General features: G+C 46.3%; 2 protein-coding genes across 4 annotated transcripts in view; both read right to left on the bottom strand.

Moving 5' to 3' along the window:
- Positions 1-1,036, bottom strand: part of USP36 (ubiquitin specific peptidase 36) — a 29,966-nt gene extending 28,930 nt beyond the window's left edge. For both annotated transcript variants that reach the window (XM_033139046.1, XM_033139044.1), the window contains exon 1: positions 930-1,036. The gene's annotated coding sequence lies outside the window, so the exon portion shown is untranslated. The remainder of the gene's footprint in view (positions 1-929) is intronic.
- A 3,075-nt stretch (positions 1,037-4,111) lies between these two features.
- The window catches only part of TIMP2 (TIMP metallopeptidase inhibitor 2), a 30,821-nt gene continuing 11,668 nt past the window's right edge, over positions 4,112-23,264 (bottom strand). For both annotated transcript variants that reach the window (XM_033139042.1, XM_033139041.1), the window contains exons 2-5: positions 9,884-9,984; positions 8,053-8,161; positions 7,010-7,134; positions 4,112-6,868 (exon numbers count right to left, since the gene is read on the bottom strand). In XM_033139042.1, the coding sequence (XP_032994933.1) occupies positions 6,671-6,868; positions 7,010-7,134; positions 8,053-8,161 (432 nt within the window). In that variant the 5' untranslated portion in view covers positions 9,884-9,984 and the 3' untranslated portion in view covers positions 4,112-6,670. The remainder of the gene's footprint in view (positions 6,869-7,009; positions 7,135-8,052; positions 8,162-9,883; positions 9,985-23,264) is intronic.

Below are 23,264 nucleotides of genomic sequence, written 5' to 3'. Positions count from 1 at the left end.
GCCGACATCCCCAAAGGAACAGAGCAAATTAACAGGGGCCATTGAGAGGGTTAGAATGCCAGCAGAACAGGATCTAGCAGGAGGCAGAAGGAAAGGCTAATTTATGGCCCAGATCTAGAAGAACGGCCCCCCCCACACACACACACACTTCCTGATTTGTCTATCAAGGAGAGAAAGAGAGAGAGCCCACCCCACCTTGCTCTCCATCGCCAGACCTTGCACAGGCCCCAGCCACCTTCGCCCAGCAAGCGGTGCCCGAGCACGCAGCATGAGCACCACACAGGCTATCTCCATCTCCAACACCCGCGCGCGCCCCACAAGCCGAGCATTATTAACCCGGCGGCGGTGGCAGCAGCCGCTTCCAAGGTGCCCCAGAACGCAATCGCCGCCTTGGTGCAAAGGGCACCCCCACCCTTGCGCTTTCTCAAGGGCCCAAGAAGATCGTGCCCAGGGCCCCTCAGCCAAGAGCGGAGGAGTCCTTGTGGAAGAGATGGCAACCTCTTCAGCGCCCCGCCGTGCGCGCCTGGGGGGGGGGCGCTGATCTATATGGTGCTTGTTTATGAGAACCCGAGGCTTGGGCGCCGGTTCGGGTCATCCCGGCCCAGAGAAACCGAGCGGCGGCGGCAGCAGCAGCGGGCTAATGCACTGGAGACGGAGGCACCAGGTTTGCTTCTGCAACGCAGCCCGGGCGTAGGGGAGGCAAGGCAAGGAGGTCACGACTCGGGTGGGCAAAGCCCCAGCCCACACCCACTCAGAACCCTGATCCACCCCATGGATTCACCTAGCCGCCGCCGCCGCCGCCCTACCACGACCCAAGCGCTTTCCTGCTCACCTCCTTACTAAATAGGGGGGGAGGAAAGCTCGTCTCCGCTCCCCGATGCCGGACCCCAGGACCCCTTCGCCATCCCCCTCCCCAGCCCCACACTCACCATCCGGGGGACCCGCGTGCGCGCACATACACACACGTGTCCACGCCGCATAGGAAAGAGCAGGAAAGAGCTCAGCTGGCGCTGCTGCTGCTGCTAGGCCGCTGCTGCTGGTGGTGCTGCCGCCGCGCCGGGCCCAATCCTCGCCCTAAAGGGGTGGAGAAAGCAGAGGAGCCCTGCCCGGTTTCCCTCTGACGCAACGGAGCCCGCCCTGCCGCCGCTTTCGGGAAGGCAGCGCCGCCTGCTGTAGCCCTCCCGGCATCTGCTGGCGCGGCAGCCGCCTCGGCGAAGTCTTGGCTCTTGCGCTTGCTCGAATGCAGCTGCTACCTTTTGTCCGCTGCCAAAATAATTCTTTTTCTTTCTTTTTTAAAGAAAAAGATACTTGTGTGTTTGTGTTTGTTTTGCATAGATATATATATGAGCAAAGATCAAAGGCTGGGCTGGGCACAGAGAGAGGATGGCGCGTGACTGGAGGAGAAACGAATTAGGGACCCAAAAGGCGCAGTGTCCCGCAGAGACGGGGCGGGGGTAGCACTTCCTGCCACGTGCCTCGCAGGGGCAGAAAAATGAAATAAATTGGGGCGTGAATGTGAAGGGGTTTCTTCTGCGCGCGGTGGCGTGGCGTGAGTAGGTGGAATTCGTCAGTATTTTTGAGCTTTCCATGATTTATTTGTTCAAAAAAAAGTAAAATAAAACGTCACGGTAATTTCTTTTTCCTGCCTTACGCTTAAGTTATTCTTCTCTGCGGGTTTTTATTGCCAGATTCTAAAATTAGAGGAAATGTAGAATTAGGTTCAGGCTGACTAGCTAAGCCATTTGTTACGGTTTCCGGGACAAGGCAGGAACAGAGATTTGGACAGAGAAAAATATTAATACTGTAAAGGGGAAACTTCAAGGCAGAAAAGCTATAAATAACAATTTAAAAATAAAAAGAGCTCCCGTGGTGATTTGTCAGTCATGGGAGAGAGACGTTTCCCTTTTATAATACTGTACTGTTATAGGTTAGGGACACACACACACACACCCAAACCCTGTAAATTAATAAATGTTAATATTTTGATTATTTGGGATGCGAAGGGAGTATACAAGCTGGAGAGGAATTCTTATGCAAAATGACCTGGCCAAGCTAGGGCCATTCAGAAACAATACAGGCAATGGAAGAATACTGTCCTTCCCTTCGTCCTGAAGGTATGAACAGAGACAGGAGATTTGGAAGGTTGCCTGGGTAACTGGGCATGATGTCACAGGAAGAGTTTGGGGACTTTGGTAGGAGGCTTCCAAAAACTGAAAAAAGGATGGCTGAAGGCAGGAGAGATGCCTTGGACTCCGGTGCTGCACTGCTGTGGGGAACAAGACCCTCTTGAGATGACCATACTTTAAGGCCTGGACTCCCTCCGTCCATATGCAGATGTAGATTTGTGAATAAATCCTATTTCCTTAAAGCTACAACAGCCTCAACGGTGTCAATTCTCCAAAGAAGCACAGACCCTGGTTGAGGATGAAAACCTCTGGAATCCCATGCACGGCTCGACGGGGATTGGGGTGGACTGTAACAATACTATGCAATGAAATAGTGTTGTGATTATGTGGGACAGGGCTTACCTCCAATATTTTATTCAAGTTGGCATCCCTGGTCCAGGTTCAACTATATACCCATATACACAGAATTGGGGGAGGGGCGTGTTCTGTTAACAGCTTACATAGTTCCAAGCCCAACATATGAAACTGCCTTATATTGAGTCAGCTTTTTGGTCCAGCACAGCATCACTTACTTTGATGTAGGGGTTCTCCAAAGCCTCAAGAAAAGATCTTCCCCAGTTCTCCTGCCTCTTTTAATTAGAGATGCAGATAAGCTCTATCACAGAACTATGGCTTTAGAAACAATACATGCCACGACATCTAGTATAACACTCCCATTACAATGCTGTGTTCCTTTAGTGCCCTTGGGATGGGATTGTGGTCAACAAGCATTGGCAATGTGACCTTCCATATATTTGTTGGGACTGTAATCCCCACCATCCCTGACCATTCTCATGCTGTTTGGGGCCAATAAGAACTGTAGTCCAACAACATCTAGTGGGTCCCAGATTTTCCATTACTTACAGAGTTAGGTCACCTATGGATCCATCCCATCCATCTGAGAAATAACCACATCACTCCAGATGAGCTTGTTGCCATTAGCAGGAAGGTCAACTTTCTTTGTGATCTGGGTTTGTCTCATTAAAGCAATAAGGAGCTGTATGCAACATAACCAGATGTGGATGGCTCTGTAGGTGGGTCTCCTGGGCACTTGTATTAAAGAGTGTACCTAGTATTGCAGCAGGTGGGGTGAATTTGCAAGTCTATTGTAATTTAAGAGATCCCAGTTTAATCTCTCTATAAATGTGGATGCTTGTGTATAAAGGGCTCCCATCTGTATGAGCTCTACAGAGCTTCAGGTGCATTTGCCTAGGAAACCAAGAAGCTCACACAATCTAGGAAGTATGTGAAAGCCATGAGTCCTAATGTAAGTGACAAAGAGAAGGGAATGACTCCAGAGCACTGAGTGTAGATGAGGGATTTAATGTGTTAAATTATGGAGGCAAAGGTGGGTCTTTACACAGACAGAAGCCAGGTGTGTGAGGGAACAGAGGGAATAGGAATTATCCCCACAAGGGAGGTCCTCTCTCAAGGCAGTAAGTACCTGGTAGGCCAGAATCAGAGGCCACTCATACTGTACATTCAGTTTTGAGACTCGCTGGATTCCTTCCATGAAGTGGATGAAAAACAGCACATATTTTGACACAAAGCCTGATTCTGTGGGAGTCGCTGTATGTCACTGGAATAATTCCTTGGCGTCACTAAAGAGAACCATATGTGATGTTTTCTCCAACATCAAGAAATAAGGGGACATGGGAGTCATCAAAATGGAAGAACAGCTGGAAATGGGCCTTTGGAAATAGGCTGAGGGGCAGTGAACCAACAATTTATCTCATTAGGAACTAGAGACCAGTTTGTGTCAGGGGGCATGGGAAGAGGGAGAGTAGAGAGCACAGCCTGGAGGAAACTTGGGACTCTCCGCCTACCTCCATCAAGGTGACTCTTGGAAAGCGGTTCACAGAGGCTGAGTGACACAGGGCTCCCGTCTAACGTCTGCACCTCCACAGATGCAAAGTGTGCTCCAGACAAGGAGAGACTGTTCCCGGTTTATTTGATAATACTGTTTATTGTCCGAAGATTCAAATGTCCACGTATGAATTATACAAAGCATCAGAGACATGCACAGTCTGCTTGTCTATTCAACAATTTTCATGTGTTCCCAGCACAAGAAAATCTCAGCTTTCAGAATCCAACAACAACAACAAAAAAGTTTCCCCCCCACCCCCACCCCCAATATTACTCTACCCACCAAACATCATCCTGGCCCCACTCCCCAATAAGCTTTAAATTATGGCAGCAAGTTAGATACTTATTCTTTTTTTCATACTTACTAAGCAAAGATTTGAAAATAATGTAAACCTTTTTTTTAAATATTTTGAGTTGCTGACATGAGGGGGCATTGGGTTGTTTCTGTTTGTGCATCTTATCTTTCTTATCAGGGAAGTTTCCACGTGGCATTAAAACCCACAGCGATAAATTAAGCCGATTGAAGAGCCTTTGACACTGCTTTCCCACAAAACAGGTCCTTTCAGAATGGTTGCTTTCCATGCTGCTACTAGAACGGCAAACTTAATGTTTTGGTACGGCAGTCGTGACGCAACTGCAGTTTGTCTAGCAAGCAGCAGTCACGTGTCACAGCCAGCCTCCGACCTCTAGAGAAGACCTGTGCATGCTGCAGAGGCATCAGGAAGAAGACAGAAGAAGGAATGCTAACACCCACACCCACACCTGCTCCCACTGGCACTCAGAAATAATGGGAGGGACTCCACCCTCCGTACATTTTGACAATTCTTCCCTCCAATGCAGAACCCCTTTAAAAATAATAAGTGCAAATCTAACAGCTAACAAGGATTTTTAAAAATAAAAATAAAAATAAAAAAACATAATGGTGGAATGATACAACTGATTGCCAAAACAAATGGAAAACATTAAAATCAAGGACAGGATCAGCAGTGAGAGGAAAAGAGAGAGAGAGAGAGGTAAATGTCACATAGGATATAACCATACAGGAAGCAAAACAGGAGTCTTATATTGGACTGAACAGATTTTTTTTTCCTTTTTCTTTTTTTTAAAATATATTGAAATCAAACAGACTGGTCCAATATGACATCTTTAAAACTTGACCTTGATGAACAGCATGAAAAGGCCGCAGGGGGCAGGTCTGGCTGGGGGAACTTCCGGACACCCTCCAAATCAATTTTAAGGTATTGCGGGGTGGGAAAGCAGCTGAGCTTGGGGGGCAGGGGGTGGGGAGCACAGCAAAGAAAGAGAACTGGCTCAGAAGCGAAAGGGGGCTGAAGGCAGAGATGAGTGATAGGATCCTTTTGCAGGCAGCCAAGGTCTGGTTTATTACTCCAAAGGAGCATTCATACTCACAGTTTATAAGGGGTATACCTTGACACCGGCTCTTGCGGTCACATATTTGGGAGGGGAGACACAAAACTCTTGCCTTCTGGAGAACTCTTGCTTGCCACAAGCGTCAAATTTCAATATAGCGCAGGACTTGGAGCCATCTTGGCCATGCTAAAAATCATTACTCTGCACTGCAAGGAATTTCAAAGAGGAGGACTCCTTTGGTCCACGCAATACTGAACGCTTAGTGGGAACAGCAAGTCTTCCCGTGGTTTTGGCACCAGATTTTCATCAATGGCAGAAGCATGCAATAGGAAGAAGGTGATGCATACATATGATTCAAGCAGGAGGCTTGGTGGACTAACCCAGATCCCCTGACAAATGTTCCTTTGCTGAGCTATGTAATAGCTGAGAACACAGAGCCAGAATCTGCACGCATCTCTTATGCACACATAGGGAGGGCTTATTAACCATTTAAATGATTTTGTGACACCACCACCCCATTAGCCCCAAAAACATTGCCTCTGAAAGCAGAGGTTGTCCCTCTGCCCCCTGGTGGCTTATTCTTGACAGGGTGCTTTGACACTGGTAAAGGAATGTAAATTTCATCACCTGAGGAAGAGGATATTATGACTTGTGGCAAAGCCACAATTTTCCTTTGTTTGTTTGTGTGTTTTGTTTTGTTTTGTTTTGTGTGTGTGTGGTGTTGCTGCTGTTTTTATGGGACATACTTGTACCATACATGTACAAATGGGGCAAAGAGAAAGGAACGACTTCAAAGCACTGAGGATTTAATTTTGTAATGCATATGGAGGAAAAGGTGGGTTTTTACACAGGCAGAAGCCAGGGGGGTGAGGGAACAGAGGGAGCAGGAGATATCCCCTCAACAAGGGATGCACCCTCTCAAGGCAATAAGAACCTGGTAGGCCTGCTACACAGAATCAGAGGCAACACCTTTTGGCCACTCATATTGTACACTCTGGTTCCCTCCACTGTGCCTTGGCATATTGGCATACGTAATTCCAAAGATAAGAAACCACCCCTTGGCGCTTAACACAGGAGAAGAAACAGATTAAGCAATATATGAGTGGCCTAGACATCCCTTTCCTTAGCCCTTCCCTCCACCACTGTTGTGCCCGCCCAGTAGACCTTATTTTCATGCTGTTTCCAGGAAGTGATGTCAAAGGTGGACCAGTCTAATATCTTGCCGGCTTTGTTGCTATTGGCTACTGGACTGCCATGGCTTTGGGGACTCAAGGGTCCTCAATGTCAAGAAACTCTTTCTTGGGTGGGGCCACTCCACGGTACCACGCGCACGAACCATCGCTCCGCTTGATGCAGGCAAAGTGCTTTGCCTGCCGCCCATTGATGTTCTTCTCTGTCACCCAGTCAGTCCACAGGCACTCATCCTGAGCAGAGACATAGCAGGGGATGGAAGGGCATCGGGAGATCTGCAGAGATAAAAGACACAATTGGCTTGTGTGGTTTGCCATCACTGCAACTAAAGCAAAACGCTTCTCCTGAGTAGGCTCAAGCATATGGATTAGTAGGAAGTTAACAAGCTGAAATGGTCTCATTATTTGGTTTATTACCTTGCATTCACAGCCCATTTGGTACCGCTGGTTTAGACTCTTCTTCTGGGTAGCACTGAGGGAGTCCCAAGGAATGATGAAGTCACACAGTGTGATGTGCATCTTGCCGTTGCCTTCAGATTTCCCTGGCAGAGCAAAGTGGTTTTAGTTGGGGCATGGTTGTCCTATGGTTGTCCTTTGTATGAATGATACACACACACACGCACACACACACACACACACACCCCTCATTACAGGTAGGTAGCCGTGTTGGTCTGCCATAGTCAAAACAAAATAAAATAAAAAATTCCTTCCAGTAGCACCTTAGAGACCAACTAAGTTTGTTTTTGGTATGAGCTTTCGTGTGCATGCACACTTCTTCAAATATTAAGCACATTAAGCACATCGCCCAATCAAGTGTCTTATCTTGGACAAACACAAACAAGTGTGCGTGGGGTGCAGGAAAGGAGTGTGTGTGTGTCTCATTCATACAAAGCATGTTCCTATCACAACAGGAGAACTGACATGCTGAGTTAGACCAATGGATCTGCTTTGCTCATGTCCAGACAAGAACAGATACCCTTTCAAGGGAACACCAGGAGGTGGCGCTGTGCAAAGCTCTACACAAATATAGGACTGTTTGCAATATGCCACAAACCCTTCTTGCACAATGGAGGGCAGATTGCATTTGTAGTAGGAGTGCATTTAATCCTCATGACTAGTAGCCAGAGCAGGACACAGTCTGGTTACATCCCAAGGAAGTTCTGCTGATTACATATTTGTCCCCTTCCTCCCAAGAGCTGTGTTTTAGCTTTACAACCAAGTCCCCTGTGAAGTAGTTTAGGCTGAGCAACAGTGACTTGCTCAAGTCCTTACCCATTGAACTTCCTAACTAGAGCAAGGATTTGAACATCCAACCTAACACCATGATATCCCATTCAATCCCTATTTAACTTTCCTCCAGCTCCAAAAGGCATGTATAAAGTGTTTTTTAAAAATCATTACAGTCCTCATTTTCCTTGCCTTTTTGGGGACAATAATTCTTAGCAAGAGATATTCCTTACCTGCAATGAGATACTCTTTCTTGCCAGTAACATCCAGCGTCACTCCACAGACAGCCGAAGAAGGAGCTGTGTAGATGAATTCAATGTCCTGGTCGGGCCCTTTAAACATCTGGAAGGGGAAGAAGTTGGGTGAAGCCATGGGCAGAATACAGCAAGGCCAGCTTTGGTGTAAAGGAGCATACAAGGCACTCCCAAGCAGGAGAAGCTACACATGGACCTATTGAATTATTTATTTTGACAAACGCAAGCCACCCTTCAGTAACAAGGCTCTCAGAGAGAGATGTACAAGTTCAAAAGCAAGTGCAGTCATGGCTTCAGACCAACTATTGTTCATGGCATAGAATCCCACGTTGGTATGAAAATTGTTATAGGTATATTCTTCTCCAGGGAGTGGGAGGAAGGGTGGAAGGGATTCTGCTGTTTGTTATTATTATTCATATATGCAAGATCCATAAAAGTGCAGTGACATTCATAAAAGAAAGAGAAACTACAAAATGTTTCCTTCGCTCCACCACTCCTCTCCCTCCAGCAAAATGCTTGCCCTGAAAGAACAGAAGAATGTACAGTTGTACTAGAGGAACTCAGAAGCTGGCAACACACATTGCTCAAAGGTAAGCAGGAAGCACTGACCCAATTCAGGAGGAAGACCTTGGGCCCAGGATGTCCAAGTATCCCAGCATTCTCTAGGGCTTAAAGTGGTGGTGTGCATTTGCTCTGGAGACTCTTTGAGCCATTTACCCTTCTACTCAGCTGCAAACAGGCCTATTTCCAATGGCATTGCCTCTGCTTTTCCCACAGAAGTATATGCAGAAATATAGGAAGTGGCCAGGGGGTGGGGACACTATTGCAGCTGTTTTTCCTCTACAGGCAACCTGTCATGGTTCTTGCCCTCTCAAGCACTTGGTATCTCCCTCTCATGTACCTTGTCCCTCATCATTCACTTTAATAAGATTTCTAACCCACCGCTCACTAGGGACAGGAAAGAGGTTTAGAGCCCATGCCTATGGTGTCCTTAAGCATAAGGCTGCATACACACACATACATTTAAAGCACATTCCCCCACTCCACCCAACAAATCCTGGGAACTGTAGTCTTCTCCTTGCAGAGCTACAATTCCCAGCACTCGTAACAAACTATGGGGTGTTTATAACCCCTGAAATAGCCTGAACTAGAGGGGGTTTCCCCCACTTTTCTTCAGTCGTTTCTGTTGGGCCAGAGTGAGGCACTTGAGAACGCAGTGTTGGAAAGACACCATCATAAAAATGTCTTAAGATATTCAGAACTACTTTGGAGGACTATGGTAACTATAAGCTTTCAAAGCCTTTTCTGGCACCATTTAATCTTTTAGCAAAACAGCTGCATTATCACAGCTAGAACATACATAAGAGGTAACGGTAAAGGTAAAGGTACCCCTGACCGTTAGGTCCTGTCGCGGACGACTCTGGGGTTGCGGCGCTCATCTCGCTCTATAGGCCGAGGGAGTCAGCATTTGTCCACAGACAGCTTCCAGGTCATGACTAAGCCGCTTCTGGCGAACCAGAGCAGTGCACAGAAAGGCCTTTACCTTCCTGCTGGAGGTATTTATCTACTTGCACTTTGACATGCTTTCAAACTGCTAGGTTGGCAGGAGCTGGGACCAAGCGATGGGCGCTCATCCTGCCGTGGGGATTTGAACCGGCGACCTTCCAATCAGCAAGCCCTAGGCTCTGTGGTTTAGACCACAGCGCCACCTGTGTCCCTTGATATACATACATAGACTTAGATATATACATACATCATATGTTTTAAGTTAAGTTCCATGTAATTAGGATTCCGATATACTGCTCATTACCTTTATCTGCTTGATTTCATACTGGATGCGTTTGATGGGGTTTCCATAGATGTCATTACCGGAGTCCACCTCTTTTTCAGAGACAGCCTTTGCTCTGATCACTGAAACATTAAGACACAGAGGAAATTGGTAGACAGATGCAACATCAGTACTGGGTCCAGCCCTTCCAAGGCTTACTAGAATCCTAGCAACAGAGAATCTCACTCACCACCCTTTTCCACACTCAGCAGCATCAGCAGGCAAACCCCGAAGCTGTTAATCCCTAGGGACATCTTTGCTGTAAACAATATACTGTACTGCCCTCCCCTGATTACTCTCTGCAGTTCTTTGATTATAGGAAGAGGATGGAAATGCCTCCTTGCTGTATTTATTTCAGAGCAAAAGGCCACAGATCTGCAACCAGTCTCCAAGACAGGGTAGACTGAAATTGCAACTGAAACATGTTCCTGTAAGGATATTGGTTGTTATCAAGTGTGGAGACTAATAGCCTTCTCTTGTTTAATGTAAAAGGTAAAGGGACCCCTGACCGTTAGGTCCAGTCGCGGACGACTCTGGGGTTGCGGCATTCATCTCGCTCTATTGGTCGAGGGAGCTGGCGTACAGCTTCCGGGTCATGTGGCCAGCATGACTAAGCGGTACCTATTTATCTACTTGCAGTTATTTGCCATTAAAATTCTGAACCTCTCCTAGGTGGAAGGAATCCGAAGTGAAAGCCCAATTTCACACACTGAAAACTTCAGCCAAATCAAAAACATTTCACGTTTGGCCTCTACTTCATCTTCAGGTAGTTTAATCTTCAAACTAGGCTGCTGAAGGGAAATAATTGGTTGTTGTTGGTTTTTTAAAAAAGTATCCTTTTGTATCCTTGAGCTTTTTTTAGGAAGACCCCAAAATTATTGAGGGTTTTTTGTTTTTGTTTTTTGAAACCACCAAAATTGTTGAGCTTTTTAAAAGAAAACCCAAAAGTTGTTGAGCAAATCCCAAAGTTGTGGATTTACAAAAACACCATATGAAATAAAAGCCTTAACCACACTGTCACCCACCTTGGCAGAGAAGCCAGGAGTCAGAATCCTCCCTGCCTTGCCTTCCTGTCCCCCTTTCACTGAAGCCCACTCAGCTTGAAACCCACACATGCAGAGTCTTAGGCTATGTACACATCATACATTTAAAGCACAATGGAAGCACATTTTCCCCCAAAGAACCCTGGGAGCTGGGGATTGGGAATTGCAGCTCTTTGAAGAGTAAACTACTGTTCCCAGAAATCTTTAGGGGGAAGCCATGAGCTTTAAATATATAGTGTATACGCAGTCTTATTGAGAGAGAGAATGGGAGGGTGAAATTCTTAGCACTGAAACAGTGTCCAACCCCACCCTGTTGAACTTCAAGCACTTGGCCCAAGATCTTTCAATTTCAACAAGCATTTTAAATAAAAGCATTTAAAGTGAAAGTTAATAAGCTTATTTTTTATTTGCAAAAGGCATGGCTGAGGCATGTGGTATAGGGCGAAGGCGATCTGTGTGCAAGATGCTGAGTGATTTCTTGGCCAAAGAGATGCAGGGGTAGAACCTTGTGTCCTGGATAAAAAGCTTGTCATGAAAGCAATTGTGCAAATATCCTGCAAAAGCAAGATGGTAATCAATTTGTTACCATAGATAAATGCACTGGTTTGAATGAACCCTAACCTTTACGTTGCATCAACCAAAACTGTTCAAATATGTCCAAGGAGGTCCACAAGGAGAAATGGTATTGGAGGTACAACGTACACCCATGATCAACATGGCTTTGGCATGTAGAAAGATTCATTCATGTCTGGGGTAACATACTACGCTGGACAGTTGTTCATTCACAGAGAGTAGGCTGTTTGTGGTAACTGACTGCTTTTTGGCAACATTGTGCACTATGGTGCCAGGCACAATGCCCAAAAAAAGTTCAAAGTTAGAGAAATACTAAGGGAGGAATTCAAGATTGTGCTAAAGCCAACGTTCTGTCAGCACAAATATTTCAGCTTGCTAGATGGAATGATACCCTCTTCTCCTCCTGCTGCATGCTGTTTTGGGTTTTTTTCCTGATGCCCTCAGTCAATTTGGGGGGATCCCATTGTACAAGTGGAATCCTCACACAGGTCTTCTCCTGGTGGGACTCATTAGGTGAATCCTGCCCTAATGTTTTGAATTCTTGCACAAAATGTGCACCTGAGGCAAGAAGATGCCCCATAACTGAGTTGAAGAAAACATTTATTGTTGTGCTGATCCTAGAGAGAAAAGCAATTCGAATTAAGAAGGGCAATATCTTTTCCATGAGTCTGCATGCTCTCAACGTATAAAATAATATCGAAATTCCTAAGCTGGGTCCAGACCAATCAATTTACCTGTACTTTCCCCCAACCTGGTGCCATCTGGATATAGTTGGACTCCAACCCCTACCCAGCCACAGACAGTATGGCCACTGGTCAGGGGTGCTGGAAGCTACAGAGCAAAATGTCTGGAAGGCACTGGTTTGGAGAAGGCTAGTGTACCTCAATGATAGAGCTCTGGGTCACATTACCTCTCTCCTACCCACCACTATTTGTTCATTAAAGACACTGGTACAAAACTTTACGCCCCAAGCAAGCAAGCACTAAAAAACTTATACTTTAATACATCACCAGGGAAAACAAAAATGATGGTTAAAGGCCAAACCAAATCCTTGCCTGAAGGAATGATCTGCCACACTTTAGCCTCCAACAGAACCACCACACACTGAAGAGTACACTCCCCACAAAGGTCTAGTGGTGTTTGCTTTTAATTTCTTTTTGCCTTCCACTTGTTTTTAGCTTTTTGTTATTTTATTGTTTGGTTTTGTTTTTATGTTGCTGCAAAGCACTGTGATATATTTTTTATGATACAACGCTAGAGAAATATTTTTTTAAATAAATAAATAAGACAACTGCACCACCAGCAGGGTAATTGGGTATGCCACGCCTAAGCGCACACAGAGCACTTTGTGCACTTAGAAAACATAAGCAAACCAACCCAGAGGTGGCGGCAGGTGTCCCAATACAATGTATACGCTGCATATCTTTTAGTAACCGGGTTGCTTGGTTAATCAAAACTTTGCCTTGCTTTTGTGCCACAGAGGAGAACTGGAAGCAAGCAGGCAAAGCAGCCTATAGGTCCTTTGATGCCTTGGATGTTCTCCTGCTCAGTTGTTGCATGACTTGGTCTAGACTGTGCAACTCAGACCTCACACTTTCATTATTCTCTCTGCAATTATGAGGGCTAGAAACATACTAAACACACACACACACACACACACACACACACACACACCACCACCACCACCAAAAGCTTAGACATTAGGAACATAGGAAGCTGCTTTATATTGAACCAGGTCATTGTCCATCTACCACAGTATTGTCTACACTAACTGGCAGCAGCTCTCCAGGGTTTCAGATCGGGGGTCTCTCTCCCCTACCTGCCTGGGACTGAACCTTGGGCCTTCTGCATGTGCTGAAGTTGCTCTACCACTGAGCCACGGTCCTACCCCTGACTGAAAGTTGAACCAGAAATGATTGTAGCTCTCAGGGGGAGGGAAACCCTGTTTCCAGAAGTCCTGAGTGGCACCAGCAGGTCCTCAGAACTAAGGCTATGCAATATCAGCTTTTCACCAACATCGCAATACATCACGATGTTGAAAAGTGTAGGGAGGAACAAGCTGCATTGGCCCTGGACCCAAGAGGCAGTGGGGAGGAACCATCTCTGCTTTGGACGCCGCCAGCGCCCAGCTCAGGGAGGAGGGAGGCAGTGGAGACGGTAATATTGCCCCACCGGCAATATACCACCAGGTGAAGGCGCCATCACGCTCTGGCCATCAAACTGTTCCTGGGCCATGTATCAAATTGTATACACCGCCCAGGCCTACTCAGAACATCTTGTAGAGCAACACATTCCATCAGTAAACTCTGGAATGCCATACACATGTTGCCAATCAGCGTAATTGAGTATGAATTCCAGAGGGGCAGCCATGTTAGTCTGTAGCAGGCAGCAGAAAAAAGGAGGCAGGGTCCTGTGGTACCCAAAAAGCCAGCACATTTATTGCAGCACAAAGTTTCCAGGAGCCACATCGTGCTTTATCAGAGGTATGCATCAGAGGTCTTTGTCTTGCTACAGGACTCTTCATTGTTTTTACTGGACACAGCTTCTCTGTGTTGAGAGAAACTGTATCATTTTTTCCTCATACGCAAACCTGACTCAACATCCTGCTGGCTGGCAGATTCCTCATATAAAGCTGCCTTATGGAGAGTCAGGCTGGTTGTTGTTGTTGTTAATTATTTATAAGTTTCAAAAGTTCACAAAGTTAATACACAATGCATACTTTCAAAATAATAGTAATTTATCATTTGACCTCCCCTCTACCCCTCCATGGTTTCCCCATGTTTTCTAATATTGCTGCACATTATAAATACTCTGTACACTATCCTTTCCTCTTGCTTCCAGATACTGTACATGTTTTACTGCTGCTCTTCATTCAAATCCTACTTGCGTTTTTACATGTTTACAATAGCTCTTTAGATATTCTGTAGAAGGTTTCCACACCTCAAGTCAGGTTGTTGGGCCATCCATGCTAAATACCGTCTACTCTCACTGGCAGAGACGCTCTGCAAGGCCTGAAACAGGGTCGTTTCCAGCAGTACTGCCCAAGATAATTTAACTGGAGGTTGCAGGGAATGGAACTTGGGAACCTGTGTGTAAAAACCATGTGCTCAACCACTGAGTCCCCATCCACCCCCAGCTCAGCTGGAGACACACCAGCCTAATCCCCTCGCCCTGGCTCATCCAGGGTTTATCCAGCAGAACTTCAGCCAGCAGAACTAACACTGGTGTAACCCCCCCCCCAAAAAAGGTGTTCTGTAGGTCGGGTGGGGCAAGTAAAGACTTCCACCTGTTCAAAGCCCTGTCCAGCTAGGTCATGTGACCCAGGCCCATATATAGGCCTCACTTTCTGCTGGATAAAGAGCCGCTTCATCTGTGATCTCCTTTCCCAAAGAAAAGCTTCACAGGAAAGCTGGCCCAACACAAGTAGCAGAAGCTTGCAAGTGCTGAAATGTGTCAAATCCCCTTGAGCTAGTTATCTTGCCTGCAGTAATCCAGCCCAGAGATGGATAGCTCATGTTTGGGTCTCATGTTCCCACTCTTCCACAACTCCAGAGATAAAACAAGATGGACACAATTGCAGGTAAAGAGGGAGGCATTAGCTTTAGGAAACTGTTGCCTGTTCTGGCCATTGCAGCCAGCTGCTTCTGAATCCGACATTGTTCAGAATGTGTTGTGTAAAATATAAAGGGTTGGGGACATTTTGGGATAAGATGCCGAGCAAGGTGTGGCTTGCTCAGTCACTGTAAGTACTGTAACTGGATATCTGAAGAAGTGTGCATGCACACAAAAGCTCATACCAAGAACAAACTTAGTAGGTCTCTAAGGTGCTACTGGAAGGAATTTTTGTTTTTTTGGTTTTTTTGTGGATAATCTCAGTTTAGGTTATCAGCAGGGGCGTAGCATGCAAAACACAAACCAGTGGAACACTGAGATAAGGAGTCTTTTTCCTGCGCACAGCTTCTGAAAGCAATTTTAAAGTGCAACCTCACAAGAGAAACTGTGAACATTTTAAAAAAACAACCCCACAATCTGAATAAAATTTAGTAAGGCCCTTGGAGTCTAGCCGCAACTGCTTTGTGGTTCAGATGCAGCTTGTGGGCAGTCCATTAGCCACCCCTGGAATCAACTACACACTGGGTCTTTTTCAACTCTGCTACATTCAGAGAACAGAAAAATAAAGGTAGTCACGAACAAGATGGATGGTACTTGTTTGCCTTTGCCTCTAAACTACTGGGAAGATGGCACTGGACATGTGTTAACTCTTAAATGGTGGGATGCAGGCAGTTGTGCAGTTAGATAATTTCTAACTAGCAATCTAACAATCAGCAAGCCAACAACAAACCATGACAGAAGGCTGGTTAGCTATTGTTACTTGTCAGGGAGCAATAAACCACGATTCCTTGTTTGGATGCAATGGGAAGCCAACGTTTCTTGGTTTGTTTGTGCCACTCGAGCCAGGAGGAGTCGCTTGTTCACAAGAAACCACAATAAGCTGGGAAGTCTGGCTTATTGAGACATGCAAACGTGGCAAGCTCTCAGTGTGAAATGCTGGGCAGAAGCAAGTCAGCTCCAGGTCTATGATTCTCACTGCTTCCTTCAGCATTAATCCTAGTTAGGAGTTTCAAGCATCGCAGGAAAGGGGAGGACACATCTCTGTGCGCAGGGCCCTCTCCCATCACTGCACATATGGTGCATCCATCATCGGGCTCAGTTTCAGAGCCTGCTTTGAGTTCCATTTGCTGCAAACTGGCTGTGGCCTGGCTTGGATGCTTTTGGCCTAGCCCAGACGATTGTGTGACAGCAGCTGAGAGTCTTTAGGCCTGGCTAATAGTTACGGCTCCAGGCTTTTCCACTCACGTGCTGCTGAATCACTGGCAAAAAATGCAACCTCGTAGAAGGAAGATTTTTGTTCTGAACAGTGTGGCTTTGTAGAAGGGAACTGCTGCTTTGCACTTTCTAAGCCAAGCACCCAGCAGTTCAGCCAAGCCAGAGATCAGGGAAAAGGAATCAAGAGTGTGTGTTTGTATGTATTTATGTTCATGAATCCCAAAGAGAAGATCAAGGAAAAGGAATCCCATGTGCTGTCTTCCCCTTGCAGCCCTACAAGCAAATGGAGATTTGTGCTTTAAAGAGCTGGGAGGTTTAACAACTTAGCACTGAACTCCTCTTTGCAAGAGAAATGTGTGCCTTTGACAACATAGGTCATGGGTGCAGGCTGTTTAAGAAGCTATTTGTAGAAGTTTCAAATATCTCTGTTTCAGCAAGTACAGATTGTGGTTCTAGTAGCGCAATTCTCCATTTTTCATCTTATTTAACTTATGAATTTATAAGACGCCCTTCTGTATAAATATTTCCTGAGTAGTTCACAAAAACAATTAAAAAAAACCAACACAGTATTTAAAATAAGAGAGATAAAGCAACAACAAAAATCAAACCAGCAGCATAAAGCAATAACAAGAATCAAAAAGCTAGGAAAACAGAGAGGTCTTTGTCTGGTACCAAAAAAGTAATCAAAAGTAAGTACTAAAAGTCATTTGATAAAGGCATCACTTCAGACCCCAAGGGCACCTGGTGGACAGCTTCAGCAAAGGCCACCGTTCAAGGGAATATGACCAAGTTCAATGGAATATGAGCAAAGTCCCCTGCCATGGAGGACTTAAGGCAGGGCGGTCCAACATGTGGGCCAATGCCTTTTTGGTGGCCCTCAACAACATTATCCATTATCCACCCCACCCTCTGCACCGCCCACTTGTTGCCTTCCCAAAGCTGGTTATAGGGGGCACTGGGCTTTGGGAAGGAGGCATGAGGGCTCTGACAGGGTGCTCCAGCCTCCTTCCCAAGGCCTAATTAGCACTTTCCCAGCTTTGGGAAGGAGGTGGGAGAGCTCTAGGGTCAAATTTTGGCTTCGCTTCCCGCCCAGGAAAGCGAAGGGCAGTGTGTGACCCATGGGTTCTGTGTCAAAGTAGGCTACTTTTGTGGCCCACTTGGTATGAAAAGTTGGACCGCCCTGACTTAAGGTAAGCCTCAGCACTTTGAATTGTGCTTGGAAACAGGTAAGTTCAAATGTTAAAGCACCAGGAAGATGGGGAAGGGCTGTAGCTCAGGGGCAGAGCATCTGCTTTGCATCCAAAAGATCCCAGATTCAATCCCCTGCATCCCCAGGTATGGCTGGGAGAGACCCCTCTCTGAAATCCTGCAGAGCCGCTCCCAGTCAGTGTAGGTAACTCTGAGCTAAGTGTACCAATAATCTTACTCAGTATAATGCAGTATCTTATGAAATGTGCCATAAAAACGCAAGCAGAGCATGCTGAATCAGGTCAATGGCCCATCTAGTCCAGCATCCTGTTCTCCTACTGGCCAACCAGATGCCCATGGGAAGCCTGCAAGCAGGACATGAGCGCAACAGCACTCTGCTCACCTGTGATCCCCAGCAACTGGCATTCAGTCATACGGCCTCTGACAATGGAGAAAGAACTCAGCCATCAGGGCTAGAAGATGTTGATAAGCCTAGTCCTCATGAATATGTCTAATCCACCTTTAAAGCCATCCAGGTCAATGGCCATCACTGCCTCCCATTGCTGTCTGTGTCTCCAACAGACAGTCCCATTTAGCACCATAGCAACTGCATTTTGCATTAGCTGGAGCTTCCAAATAGCCTTCAAAAGCAAGCCGACATACAATGCATTAATCTATTATCTCCCCCCTGCCTTTCAGTCAAACACATGACTTTTGGGCTGACCTATGCAAACCTGAAGCAAGAGTAAAGGGATGCGCTTGTTCTGTTATCCAGCTCAGCAAGATGCAATGGTAGAACTGAAGGCTGGAAGTGACCCAAGAGAGGGCAGGGGAATGGGATACATCTTGCACAGAGAAGCAGCCCAAGTATCCCAGAGCCACCAATGCTTCTAGATCAGGAGCCGTTTCAGACAAGCAACCTACTTATATCTAAAGCTGACACTCTTTCTCCCAGTTCCTTGATGGGTGTGGGAAAGCATCTCCTCTTCCCGGAGGGGAGGGGTTGCGAGCAGGAGCCATTTCCTGCCTGTGCAGGGGGGCGTGTTCGACCCCCTGCCTTAGCCCCTCCTTCCTGCCGCGTCATGCCCCATAGCCAGCCAATAGGGCTGGCTGGGGGGGCAGCATCTGGTTGCATTCAAGCAGCCCGGCAAACGCCATCTTACTCATTCTGCACCCTGCTCGCTTCGGATCTCCCGCCCTCCCTCCCTTTAGGTCTTGCTAGGTTTTTTTGACCTTGCTATGGACTTTGGTTGGTCGCCTTGGTTGCCCAGGGGGCCTGGTGGGAGTTTTTTATCCATTTGGCAAATTGGTATTTTCGCCTACCTCGTAGCAACTCGTCACATCTTTATGGTATTGGCGGTTAGGCACTGGAATATTCAATAGGTGATGTAATATGTGTGGTGTGTTGGAGGTCAGGTGGTGGCCATCACCTACCTCCTAGGGGTATCCCTTTAAAGGGATCCAGCAGTCGTGGATCCTGTCCAATGCCCTGCTAGTGGCTAGGGCCATGGCATGACCCCCCCCCCCCCGATGTCAGGGGAAGCTTTCAGTTGAATTTGCATCAACAAGCTTCTCCCGGTGGTTGTTAACCCTAAAGTGACTCCCCCCCCCGCGGGGTGGAGTCTGGTGTTGCGCTCTTATCCAGTGCCTAAGCCAATACCACTCACATGCCATAACCAATAAAGTTGTGGCCTTATTTTACCCATTAACCTAAAATCATGTGTCTGTGTGTTTTATTTATTCCACACGGGTGATGGGTCATTGACTCGCAAGAAATCAATGCTGTTTAAGTGCTACCTTCAAAATCTTCTCCAGCCACTCAGAGCCATCCCTCCCACATTTGCTAAAATGGAAAAAGCCTCCCCGCCCCCATATTACTAGTAGCCCTTCCAAATGCTGATTTTTGCATGGATCTAGCTAGTCTGCTCAGGATGTAAAGACAGAGGAATCTCTAGAAATAAGGAACAGGAAGGATAGATGGCAAGGAACCTAATGATCCCAGGTAGACCCTGCTGCTCCCTAAACCAGCACAAGCAAGCTTCCATTTAATCAACACCTCATGCTCCACACATGCTGCTCTTACACCTTTATTCTCTGGGAAACCCTAGTAATGCCTCTCTCAAACCTAGCTCCATTAAGAGAGCAAGGGGAATATGCAAGAATATTCCACCTCTGTGGAGACTGGCATGTGCCAAAAGCCAGCTGCCTCATCTCAGATGCTCAGTTACACTGCTCCAGTTATGAATTAAAGAAGATGTTATTAAGATAGTGGGCAAAAAGAAGGTATGGAGCAAGTGACAAAGTAAAGCAAAATTTAAAAGCATCTACTGGTATCCTAGACTGGTCTGTCAAGCAAGGTTATCTTTTGGCATGCTAACCAGAATATAACTTATTTCATTGCAGACTGTAAAACCTTGCCTAAAATTGGGTGCAAAAACCCCTCCCCTGAAAGCCTTCTGGTTTTATCCAATCCAAGTCAAAGCCACATGCACACTGGGTAGTTCCACTGTGTCTTTGTTCTCTCTCAGTAAATGTCAGCAACTGAGCTAGTTGCATCACTGTAACCCAGAGTTCCCTTTGGTTTAAATTCTCTAAGCACAATGAACCCACAGCAGTCCCTAGCCTGGCCTGTGAGCACATAAGTCTTTGCTGGCGTCATCAGAATGGATGCTTTTCTTGGGTCAAGACTCAAGTAGGAATTAAGTTAAACTAAACCACAGGGAATTTGGTTTGTCCCTTGCTGGCAGCTATGGTTTTGATAGTGCAATATAGGAAGCCTGATTCATCCTCAGGGCCTACTGTAAGTGACAGGTCTTCAAAAGGGGAAAGAAGGAGGTGCTAACAGCTCCAGAGCAATGCAACAAAGCATGGGCCTGTTTCAGCCAGGACAGAGGGACACATTTCCTCATGGGCAACTTTCCAGATGGTGGGTGGGGCCAGGTACAAAAGTGGGAGGAGGAACACATTGACTCTAAGCTTCGTACAGTAGACTTCATTTCCGCCATGCAAAAAAAGAGATTTCTACATGCAAGCAAGAGGCATTATAGTACCTCAAGAACCAATTCCAGACATGCAAAGTTACTTGAGCAAGGTGCAGAGAAGGGCCAGTGAAGGGCAAGATTTGAGATGGTTCCTGGTCCTGGAAAAGTCCCAAAGGCCTGAAAGGCTGAATTTGGTCCTTGGGCCTGAGGCTATCTGCCCATGGTTTTGATGAAGTGTAGAAGACAGAGTAATGTACACCAAATCAACCTTTACTCCACTTACTTGCTGCTGTACTGGCATGCATTTTTAGAACAGCTTCCAGAAGTTTATCTCTCTGTGAAACAGAGATATGTTTGAGACGGCAATTCCACAGGAGCACAAAAAGTACAGACAGCCAGAGTGGTTATGGGATCTAGTTACCTGAGAATTTCAGTTTCTACTTTGTTTTTAAGTCAGCAAGTACAAGATCCTAGGCCTTATGACTGTGAAGGTACATTTGAAAGTGTGAGTAATCCCTGCTGAACTTTGTAGAGCCTGAAGAACAAACAAGTTTTCCAGTAGTTGAAGGTGGGGCTTCTAAACCTTTGCTCCCAGATCTGGCCCATTTTGCTGTCTGGGGCAAAGAACAAGATGGTGTCCCCACTTCCATTTTTCAGAAACTGACTGGACTGAGCACTGGTTCAAACATCAGTGCTGGCAACAGGATAGCAGCATCCCCAGCACACCTGAGGGCTGGCTGGCTAGTTTATGGCATGCAGCAGGGCACTCTAGTTTCTGCCCTCCAACTGACAGGAGCAATCAAAGATAGGGTTGCCATATGTCCGGGATTCCCCGACATGTCCTCTTTGGGGGGGGGTCCTACATGCCCATCCAGGGGGCATTTTACATTTTAAAGCAAATGGCCTAGATTTTTGGGGTTTTTTATTTTAAAAAGAATTGTGCGCAGGTGGCTCTGGTGCAGGTGCAGGTGCCTCGGGCTTGGTGGCAGTGGGGCTATCAGGCGATTGCCCTACAAAAGCTCAACAACTTTTATGAGTCCAAAATTTTACTTCTTGAAATATGGCAATCCTAGTCAAAGAGGTGCCGCCCCTTAACTTCTGCCACCCTCTCTTTGCTCCTCCCTTGATTAACAAAACCAGAATAAATTAAGCAAAATAGATAAATTACGCAAAATTGTTAGCACAATTTATATGGGTTGGATAATTCAGAATTTCTTGGCGCAGAAGTATGATCACTTGACCCAGCATCAAGTGAAAAACTCTCCTCAGTTCTCTGCACTATGCAGATAATGCTAAGTCTAAAGTATGGCTTAACATGAATGGGCAAATGTGCAGGTGCAACAGTGATAAATTTGTGTCTCCTAACACCTCCCCTGCTTCTGTTGCTGCCATACTACCAGGAGCTAAGCCATGGTTTGGCTTAGCTTTATGTCAAGGTTTGTCTCGCTCTAAACAGCCCACAAGCTGTAACCAAGGTTTGTTCTTTGCTTATAAGCTTGTGGTTTGTGCCCTGCGAAGACTCGTACCAAATTGGGAAGCTGGGCCTAGCTCTGTGCAATTTTACTTCTAGGGCACTACCTTATTGTGTGTTCAAGTGTGAGGTGAGAGTAAGGCTCCTTCCTATTCTTTTAAAAGAGGGTAGATTCTCTTGACAATGTACTCACTTTGCACTGAGATTGCAGCAGAGACGGCTATATGATAAAGAGAAAGCAAGCAAAGAGCGCAGCAATATAATCACGTTTATCACTCACAGCATAGTGCACTGGAGAGAAGGAACAGGAGAGAGCAGTAATAACCACACAGTGTGCGCACACACACATACACACAGAGAAACCAGTGCAGCTTTGCAGAATAGCAGCTATTACCCTTGGGCCCCAGGCATGCTCATCAGCTCGCCACTAGTCAGCACTTTACTTCTTTTCCTTTTCCTTGCGAGATCCCCCAATATTTCCCTTTTGCTGTATGCCAGGCAGGCTTGCAAAGCAGTGTCATTCCTTTCCAAGGCTCAATGTGAGTCAGAGAAATTCTCTAGTCTCTAGAGAAAGGCAAAGGTGATTTGGCTTACGATCAGTTGTGGAAAGGTCTGCAACACAGTGAGATGTGTTGCTGCTTAGCAAGCCCCTCTCTGGCTCGATGCTTATAGGTTCTGGTCCCTGTAGCTCCAGCTCAGAGGTGAGGAAAGAGGATGGGGGCATGATCCTATAGTTACACTGGGCCATGGAGGCACATTAAGTGCCTCCAAATCCTGGCATGACAACACAGGCAAGACCCCACCCTCCCACTCAAGGCCAGCCGAAAGCTGTGTACCCACGACCACAAAAAGAGCAAAAACTGTACTATAATTAGCACCAATTCCAGCAGAAGATGCAAATACAGCACATACACAGCACATACGACACATGAAGGACAGAGGCTGCACACCTTCCTTCAGAGCAAATGCACAGAGTGTGTAAAATGACACAAATACATACTAAGGGCCCCTCCAGACATACTTTTTACCAGGCATTCATGATTATTTATGCTCATGGGGCAGTTATATGTGAGCCTGCTCTCAATACTGTTTGCTCCTGCAAGCTTCATGCTAAGATCCTGTAATGTTCCAAAAGAGTGGGGGCGAGGGTTGTCCTGCTTTTGTTGCACTATAGCACAATAGTGCCCCTTCAGATAGCAATAGCAGCAACACTGGGAAAGCATCACAGAACAGCTAATAAAAGTGGAATTATGTGTAGACAGTCCAGTATATAAATCCAC

Source organism: Lacerta agilis, chromosome 2 (assembly GCF_009819535.1).
Source record: "Lacerta agilis isolate rLacAgi1 chromosome 2, rLacAgi1.pri, whole genome shotgun sequence".
Taxonomy (NCBI): Eukaryota; Metazoa; Chordata; class Lepidosauria; order Squamata; family Lacertidae; genus Lacerta; species Lacerta agilis.
This window is presented reverse-complemented; position numbering and strand designations above follow the sequence as displayed.